Source organism: Hipposideros armiger, unplaced genomic scaffold, assembly GCF_001890085.2.
Source record: "Hipposideros armiger isolate ML-2016 unplaced genomic scaffold, ASM189008v1 scaffold_26, whole genome shotgun sequence".
In the NCBI taxonomy this organism is placed as follows: domain Eukaryota; kingdom Metazoa; phylum Chordata; class Mammalia; order Chiroptera; family Hipposideridae; genus Hipposideros; species Hipposideros armiger.
In genome coordinates this window covers 3,503,507-3,513,605 of record NW_017731376.1, presented here as the reverse complement: position 1 = coordinate 3,513,605, position 10,099 = coordinate 3,503,507, and the positions used below count along the sequence as shown (strand labels likewise).

The 10,099-nt window shown below is 35.7% G+C and overlaps 1 protein-coding gene across 1 annotated transcript in view; it reads right to left on the bottom strand.

The window, feature by feature from the left end:
* The window catches only part of ENPEP (glutamyl aminopeptidase), a 99,162-nt gene that overhangs the window by 46,525 nt on the left and 42,538 nt on the right, over positions 1 to 10,099 (bottom strand). Inside the window, exons 6-8 of the mRNA XM_019635984.1 lie at positions 9,556 to 9,669; positions 6,210 to 6,344; positions 4,259 to 4,324 (exon numbers count right to left, since the gene is read on the bottom strand). Coding sequence (XP_019491529.1) covers positions 4,259 to 4,324; positions 6,210 to 6,344; positions 9,556 to 9,669 — 315 coding nt within the window. The remainder of the gene's footprint in view (positions 1 to 4,258; positions 4,325 to 6,209; positions 6,345 to 9,555; positions 9,670 to 10,099) is intronic.

Sequence of the window (10,099 nt, the reverse complement as noted above, 5' to 3'; positions counted from 1 at the left end):
GGTTCGAGTCCAGCCCGAGCTGAGCAGCCGCTGAGCTGCCAACAGGTAGCAGGATGGCTCAGCTAAAAAAAATAAAATAAAAATAAAATAGAAATTTTTAACTATAAGCTTTCCCTTTGACAATTCTGTTCACAAAATCTCTCTATATATTAGTTTTCAGATATAATGTAATATATCCTTAGAAAAAAATCCCAGTCTTCTCCTAATCTCATAATTGGGCACCACTGGTGGTTCTCCAATGAAACCTTCCAAATCTCCTGCTGTATCACTCCTCTGTTACTCTCTCGAGTTGTTCCATTTAAAATGTGGCAGTCTTTGATAGAAATAGAAGCTTCTTAAGTATCCTTTGAGCCTTCAAAGGAAATAACTAGTGATTGACTTTGTACATATCATTTTCACCCTAAATTGCTATACTTTTCAGGAGGTGCTATACTTAAGTCACATTATCTTCTAAATTCCTCTTCTTTTCAGGCATAGAGAGATAAAACAATGTTAGCAGGACTGCTCCAGGAAACCTAAATAAGGGTTGAACCAGTTTGGAATGCTGCCTTCAAATCTGTTCTTTTGATTAGTTCACGACTCAGCACTGCCACTGGAGGGCAGGCAAAGGAAGGGAGAAGAAACGAAAGGCACATCCTATGTCAATTTCAGGTATTCATTCTCGAGTTTGCACAAATCGTTCACTCTTTCTTAATAAAATAATTGTTTATTTGGAATGGTAATAATTATAACCATAGCTACCTGTTAATAATAATTTCTAGTGAATAGTAGCTTCTTAAAATTAATTTAGAGGAGTTTATTAGTATATTCACAATGTCTTGAGCTTAGGAATTAGCAATTTCGAACTTGAAGGGACCTTCAATATTATTTAATACAACTCTCACATTTTGGGGGAGTGAAGCAAGTTGGTGCCAAGAGAGGTGAAGAGCTGTGCCTGAGATCGCCTTGAAGAGAATTCTGAATCCTGGACCAGTTTGTGGGGTTTCCATCACTATTGTTGTTATTGTTTTTTAAATTACATTTTCTTGCTGCTCCTGAGCTAGAGGCTAAATGGACATTTATATAAACAGTATATTAAAAGGTACTTATTTCATTTTGTCTAGATTAGTACTTCTGAATATTCTATGTTAAGAAATTTCCTTCTTCACCTTGAATAATTCCTATCAAAATTTCATGATGACCTAGGTCAACCAATAACAGTCCCTCATTAGTTGGTATCAGTGAGCACAAACGGAAAGGAACAATGTTTATATTACTAGTATTGAAGGAAGGGAAAGGACGTTTTCCAGCAAGGCAATTCCTGTTTTATCAGGATACTACTGGTACTAAGAGAAAAAGCAAGTTGAGATATATTTCTCATCTTCTATTCCATGACCATATATTGTTATGAATGGCCTCTTATCGATGATGCTTTGTTATGTAAGAGCACAGCCTTAAAGACTTTCCAGCTGATGGTTTTGCTCTTATTTCCCCTCACTCTGTACCTTTGCTGTCTGAGATTGGGTTTGGGGAAAGGTGATGAGCACGAAAGAGAACAGATAGCTGGCCATCCTCGGATTAGCTAACCACATAACCACACCAGGTTAGCTAATGAAGTCACTTAGGGCAGAAAGTTAGTATTTACAAGAGAAAGAGCTTGACCAGTGTCATGGAGTGTTATGATAATTCAAGGACAGATTATATTTAGATACTTGAACTATGTGAAAGAATGTTCTGATTTCAGAGCTTATTGAGTGTAGCCTATATTGATCATATACTATTTCCAGATATTAGCCAGTGTTTGAAGATTGAAGGAAAGAGTTAATATTTCAGTGAGGTGTTTTTCTTTCTTTCTTTGTTTTTTTTTTAATAAAGATTTTATTGGGGAATCGGGGGAGCGGAACAGACAAGTTGCTGTCATTTTTGTTCTTCAGTCTAGTTGTGGAGGAGGTCGCTTCACTGGCTCATGTTGGTATTATCATTGCGCTCTTCCCGGGTGAGGCAGTCGCTCGCTGGTCATTGGACGGCCGCTCACGGCCGCTCACGGCTGCTCATGAAAACTCACACCCACTGCTTGCCAGGCACACTGCAGCCTACACCGATGCCGGCAACTCACGGCAGCTCATCTCCAGGCTCATCTCCAGGTCGAGCTGTTGTTCACCATCATAGCTGTAGAGGGTGCAGTGTCACTGGCCCGCATGTGGGATCCGAACCGGGGCTCTGCTGCTCAGAGCTGGTGTCCCAAGACAGCTCTTAACCAACGCACCACTAGGCCGGCCCACTTTTTTTTTTTTTTTTGGTGCATCCATTCCATAGCACTATGATGGTATGAAAGAGTAGTATCTATTCTTTCTACTTCAGCTTCTAACACCATCTATATTCACAGTTAGGGTGAAGGAAGAGCATTTTAATTTGAGAAATATTAGTTTTAGACAGGAATGGGTTTTTAATTAATTATACCACAGATACTGGGCTAAAAGAAATGCAAGAATATTATTGACTTATTAGAATAGGTATTCACTTTTAAAGACTCTTTTGGTATTTCTCTAAAAAAGTTACCACGTAAAATCATATAATTCAAAGTCTGCTTTGAAGATACCAGGAATGTGTTATTCATTAGTTTAAAGAATGAAAACCATGCAAATGGAATTTTAACTAAATTTTAAAAAAGAAATTATATATTTATTTCTATATTCTATATTATTTATTGTAGACCATTCCATCATTCATTCAAGAAACATTTTTTTTAATCTCCTAGCATGTGTAATGCATTTTACTAGGCACTGGAATATATGCAAAGCTATGGAAGACAAAGTTTCTCACTATAGCTACCTACAGTGCAAGAAGATATAATGAAATTTGAGTTTGAAGCTGATGGAAAATTTACAAGATGTTCTAATGTACATATACGAACCAGCACATAGGCTCTCCCTTTCCCTCTAATGTCCACACAGAATATTTTATTAATGGACAAAAGGAAGAAAAGGTACTGATAGACTCCCTGAATATTTCCTAAGTCATGGTTTTATTTCTTACTTTAATAGTCACCTAGGAAATTTAGTATTGGGTAGAAGGGGACTGTTTCCTTTTAGGATAGTACAAAAAGTACTAAATGCCACCTAAGACTTGGTGGTAGTGAGTCAGGAATGGTGGATAGGCACTGTCCAGGGAAATCCCTGTACCGATAGTCTTTGGGAAGGCTGGCAGTGGCACTGCTCTGACTTGTGTTCTACTTTATGGGTTGCACGCCATCAGAACTGCTCTGCCTAACTATTTGAGATGTCAGAATAGGAGGGATGGAGAAGGAAGGCGAAAACTGGAAGAGAGCTTCATCTCTAAGCTGCAAGGGGCCAACCTGCAGACAGGATAGTTAGGGACACATTGTAGCTACTTTGATAATGGAAGACCCTGAGAGAATTGGCTTAGGGCCTGCTAGAAGAACAAAAAATAAAACAGAAGCATCTACTGGGAGTAATAAGCTTAAGTGAGATTTGAGAAATGCTTTAAAAAGTTTATTGTCATTTTTGCTTCCCAAAGGAAGCAGGCCTTCTTTATTCACTGACTCCATCATAATAGGAAGGTTTATATTAACCATTTTCAAATTCAGTAATAAAAAGTCTTTCACAAACTGTAAGCGAAGACTTTAATAGATAGATTTAAGTTTTTATATCATGTTATGGACTGAATTATTTTCCCCAGAAATTCATACATTGAAACCTTAGTCCTCAATGAGATGGTATTTGGAGAAGAAGCCTGTGGGAAGTATTTAGGTGTAGACGAGGTCATGAAGGTGAGATCAGTATCCTTATAAGAAGAAGAAGAGATACAAGATATGCTCTCTCCCTCTCCCTCCCTCCCATGTGAGGACATAGTGAGAACGCAGCCATCTACAACAGCCATCTGTCAGCACCTTCATTTTTAACTCCTCAGCCTCCAGAACTGTGAAAAAATAAGTGTCTATTGTTTAAGCCATCCAGTCTGTGGTATTTTGTTATGGCAGCCCCAGCAGATTAGTGCACATATAAAGGATATAAAAAATAATAAAGTAATCTGTTTAAAATTCTCCATGAAACTTCTGCCAAATGGTAATTGCTGATACAATGTAGGCACTTAACTGGATGTAAAATCACTTTTTAATGTTTTGCTATGTTATCTATCCCTGAGTAAGGAAAGTAAAGGTAAAAAGGGAATTAGTTGTCTTTAACTACATATCCTAACATTTATAAGCTACATATCTGTGTAGTTTACTTTTAATACCAGCAAAAGTAATAAATCATACCTGACATCCTTTTTGAAATTTCTCTGGTGTCATCCAGTCTTCAAGCATTCTCAGAATGGAAGCTCCCTATGATGGAAAAGAATGACAAATTAAACTAATAAAGGATATGTAAGGGACAAATATCACTATTGTGATTAGTATTTCATGATCATATTTGTGAGATTTCTTGAAGATGATTTTGCTAAATTACATGGTTATAGCTCTATGATTTTAGGATACAAAACCACTTGGCACATCCCCTGTATCTATGCTTCTAAAATAAAGGTAAAGATAAATTGATGAAACGGCCAGCATTTCAGCGACTTGAGGGTCAAGTAATTGTTGCACTTCACCAAATGTACCAGCAGATGGAGCTTACCTAATGAAAGAGAGGCAAGTAAAGTTTTCGAAAAATCATGCTCTTTTATGAATAAGGATGGTAATTTCAGGATAAAATTTTGGCTACTTGTTGTTATGTATATTTCAATACTTGAAAAAAATTATATTTAACAGAGAGAAGTAGATATTTGAGGAATTATCTTGTCAAATAGTTTAATATAGATGTATAATTTAGGCATAAAATCCTCTTCAAAAATGGTTTATCTCAATGTCAACTGTAATTGAAAAAAAAAATTTTTTTAAACAAAATAAAATATTTCTGTATAAACAAGTGGTTTATCTCATTGGGTTTTATTTAATCTGAAGAATCTGATCAACGCCTCTGCTCTCTATATTCTTTTCACATTATAGGATTAGTACTAAAATTTCCTATTAGTTGAATTTTAAATAAATTTTCAAGTAACTGTCCAGAAAAACATTTAAGTTAGTAATTTTTACTATAATTTATTAAATAGTATAAATTCTTTTTGTGACTAGTAGAAGGATTAGAAACATTAATGTATTTCTACCCTAATATCTTACATCCATGGAGTATCTAGGATTCAGGAAAAAAAAAACTGATTCAATAAATATAAACTCTCTGTTATGAAAATATACTCTGGATTAGAAAGTTTCATTTTAATAGATAGATTTTTAAAAAATCATTGACAATGTGAAAGAAAAATAAAAGAAAACTGGAAAAATTGCATGGGAATAATATCAGAGGAAAAGACAATAAAATATGATGCTATAAATTTCAAATATTAATATATAGAAGTCTTTTTTTCACTCAGCCAATTTTATCTAGTATTCACTTTAACAGTTATAATATCTTGTCTTATATAAAACTTTAGGTATCACGCAGAATAACAAAAGTATTAGTTTGCAGTGACTTTTGAGCAGCTTAACATAGTGGGTAAATTCTGAGAGGCTGAGGTAGAAAATGATAAAATTATGTCACATACAGGTATGAATATGTTTAGAGGAGAAGCTATAGGAGACGTAGGAGAAAATGGGTAACATAGAACTTGGGGCACTATAGATTTTCAGTAACTTTTCATAAAATTATAATGGATAAAATGCTTCATTTACATACAACATGCTAGCTAACAAAGTCATTTTAAATCTTATCTAAAAATAGATAAAAGTAATTCCTTTAAACTGAGTTGGATTCAAATACTTATTAGAAACACTAAAGGATTCTACTAGACAAGGTGTCCAAATACATATATGGCATTTCTCATTGACCACATGGACACAAAAAATCTACTGTCTTTTAAAGAAAATCAAATAAAATAATTAAAATTTGACGCTTGAAGTTTAAATGCTCAATTATCTGAATGAGAGGTGTTGTAAACAATAGTAGAAAGAGAATTTTTTAAAAATCTGATTCAAAATTCTGAGACAATGATCATCACTGGTCAGTTATACTGAAGAGTATAAGCTATTGAATATTCAGTACTCAGAACAAGTTCTACACCGTTTCTCAAAGCCCATTAGCATAGTCTAATCATCTTACCATTTTTAGGCATTTACTTTAAAAAAAATGCCACTAAACAGGAAGCTGTTCGAAACAATGCCCTATTTTCCCCACCTTGCTATAGGATATTCCATCAAAAACAGACGTTATTTCATCAGGAGTTGTCACAGTGACAACAATTGGGTGTGAAGACATCAAACTATCATCCTCTTGAACGGGAAGTACATCTTCAAGCAACATCTGGTCCCGCTGAAATGACAGAATGAACCAAAGAAATATAGCACTTCCTGTATACTGGTTCATATTTCAAAATAGCATATACATATAGTACAAATTGGGGGAAAATAAATATAAGTGACTCAAATAATTTAAAAGAAGCACTAGGTGTTAAAATTAATCATATTTTACACTAGTTGGTCTATACTGATTCTGTTCCCTTCTCCTATTTATAACTCCTTTGATTTTGCCTCTATATTACAAGCCAAGAAAACACAAGTATCTGTGACTTGTGTTTCTGCTACATTTCTGTGACTTTCAGACATATGCCAAACTTTTCAGGCCCTATTTCCATATCTGTGCAATGGAAATGATGATACCGTTTCACAGGTTTGTTCTGAAAATTAAGTGAGGAAGCATGTTGATTTGCCAAAAATTGATGTTCAGGGTTTTGTTTTGTTTTTTATAATTTTTTTTGTCAACTAACCATTGGAATTTGGATGATTCATAATTAATTGAAGAAAACATTAACTTTTGCTCTAGTTCTAATTAATAATTATCTTCTTATTCCAGCCCTAGGTTTTCTCAGCAAAATAGAGTGGTTGAGTGGTCTAGCCCTATAGTAAGATTTCCTTGGTTCAAAGCTCAGTTTTTCCGTTTTCTGGACATGTAAGTTTAAACAAATCCCCTCACCTGTTAAACAGGGGTAATGATGGCATCTACTTTTTAGAATTGTGCAGACAATTCAATGAGCGAATGCTTGGTAAGCAGTAAGCATGGTAAGCAGTAGCCTAGAGTGAAAACTAGCACAGCTGCTATTCTTTTGATTCTTAATCAATTAGATCCTGAAATCTAACTCTGTTGAATCTCTACTAATAAAAAGGTCTTTGTTGGTCTTAATTAAAATATTATTGGGTTGTTGGAAAAGTCATGACACATTTTTGCAACGAAAAACATAGAAAAAATATGTCATGACTTTTCTGACAACCCAGTAGTTTACGTTTTCCAATTTTGTGATTTCCTTTTATAATAAGCAAGGTACTATTGTCAGGTGATGATTGCCAATTAAGGTAATTTTGACTTGGACTTTCATTTCTGTCTCTCTAAAACGTTTAGGTAAGTAGATAAGATCCTGTTCTCAGTGTCGGGAAATTTGACTCTAGTCTTAGTTGTGCTACCAATTGTCTGTGTGACAATGAAAATTTATATTACCTCCCTGAGCATCAGATTTTCACCTGAGAAATGACGCTCCACTATTGTGATACTTACCAAGCTCATTTAAAATGCATCTTTATTTATCTGTCCCCTCTACCCACAAGACCCTAAATTGGGAACTCCCCAATTTAGGAAAAATTGTCATTCAGTTTTGGATTCTTTATAGTGTTCACTGAGTGAAGCATGAATGAATGAATGAAGAATAAATGAATTAGGGGCCGGCCGAGTGGCGCGATGGTTAAGAACTGGCCTGGGACACCAGAGGGCCCCGGTTCGGATCCCACATATGAGGGCCAGTGACACTGCCCTCTACAGCTAAGATGCTAAACAACAGCTCAACCTGGAGCTGGGCTGCCATGAGTTGCCTGCGACGGCGTAGGCTGCAGCCCCTGTGGCAGTGGGTTGCCATGGGCTGCTGTGTGTGGCCAGCAGCCAGCGTGAGCGGCCAGCAGCCGCAGTGAGCGGCCGTCGAGAAGCCGGCGACTGATCTGCCTCACCCCGGAAGAGCGCAATGATGGTGCCAACATGGGCCAGTGAAGTGACGTCCTCCACAACTAGACTGAAGAACAAAACAACAGCTACTTGTCTGTTCCCCTTCCCCCAATTCCCCAGCACTGTTCCCATCTCCCCAATTCCCCAATAAAAATCTTAAAAAAAAAAAAAGAATAAATGAATTAAATCGTGATTAAATTTCATCTAAGAACTGCATACTGAATTCTTCTGGAATTTAATTGGTGTTTTTGAAACACTGAAATTGTAATGTTAAAATATTATATATTATAATATATAATATCGCAATAGTAAAATATTATAATTTCTTATATCTTGATATAAGAAGGGCAAAAGGTTACTTTATAGAAAATAAAGGGCAAAAATTTTTTCATTCATAGAGATTAATTTCAACAAATTGTGAAATCAGCAGTTACAGATCAGTAGTTCTCAACTAGGGGAAATTTTGTCCCACAGAGGATATCTGGAAATACAGGGAGACATATCTGACTTCACAACTGTAATGGGAGAGTTACTGCCATCTAGTAGATATAGGCCCAGGATGCTGCTAAATATTCTACAGTAGACAGCACAACAGCCCACAACAAGGAATTATCTGGCCCAAAATGTCAATAGTTCCATGGTTAAAAACCCTGATGTAGATTAAATTTGTAAAGAAAAATTGTTTCAAATTAACTTTTTCGTTTTTTAAAGTATGTTGTAGAAACTGCAAGGGTTTCCAGCATTTAACATTGTCTTTTTATTCTGTCCAGTAGAGGGCAGCAGTCTATACAGTACACAGTCTTCTGTTAATTCTCTATTTTCACAAATCTACACACTTATATATTTTCATGTTTAGAACCAGATAAGAATACCGACAGTATATAAATATAAATAAAAGCAGATCTAGCTTTTTGGAAAAAAATATCTGTGGAGTTCATAGAAGCTCCTGTTCCAGGCTCCTCGGGGACACGTGGTATAATATAATTACATGTACATTCGGGAGATTTTAAGTTTACAAGATATAGAACAATGTTCTTCTTTCATAGAAGAGAGAAGTGACTCAGAGAAATGTACTGCTCCAGGCCACATTCCCTGAATAGCATCTCAGAAATGATTTGTCCAGAAATTGAACTTGAGTCTAACTAAGTTTATGCTTTTACCTCTTTTACCACGCTATTTCAGCAACCTGTAAACTAAGTCATTTACAAAATTAGGCTTAGGCATTTTTCAAAGGATTAGTGCTACAGATGCTTTCTTGAACACAGAGTTGGTATTATCTAAGCTATGTTTTTCCCCTTCCTTGACAGATGTCCTTGAATGATTCTATCCAGGATATATCCTCAGAGCCTGGTGGCTAGTTATCCTCTAGGGCCTGGGCATAAGCTCCAAGCAAGGTATAGTTCAGTGGAGCCAGCTAGAGCCCCCTCATTCTCCCATTCCCAGTTCACCACTTTACTTGGCCTCAAATTCAAGGTCATAGTCCAAAAGCTTTAATTTGCTTTGCATAAGGTTTGGAGCTTATGCATCTAACACTCACCATTTGCCATTCTTTTTCTGCATGGTTTACTCCCAGGAACTCAAAGAAGGAAGCAAATCCTTCATTTAGCCACAAGTCTTCCCACCATTCCATGGTCACAGTATTTCCAAACCACTGAAATTATAAGCAATAAAATGATAGTTAAATTCTTATGCCTTTGTTAGAGAGGCCTAGAAAATTTCAGTACATTCATTTGTTCATGCAAATTTTGTCACTTGACATAGAAGTGGCAGGCATTCTACTTTTGCATTTATTTCCTGTTTTATTTTCCTGGTTTTCAAATGATCTTAAATTCTCCTTAGTTTCTTGCCTTTATTTAGGTGTTACTTGGAATATTTGAAGGTATAGGAAGATCTCCTGTGTGTTTAGTAAAGGCAAAAACAATGTACCTTAAACGTTTCTTCGTGGCAAAAATATTTATCAGCACGAAGAAAGACTTTCAAGCAGGATTTTCTGAGTTGGTTATTTTTTATTTGCTAAATTATCATTTATTTCAGTTATTGTTGTGGCCTAAACCACTTTTTAAAATGCACTAATCTGATGC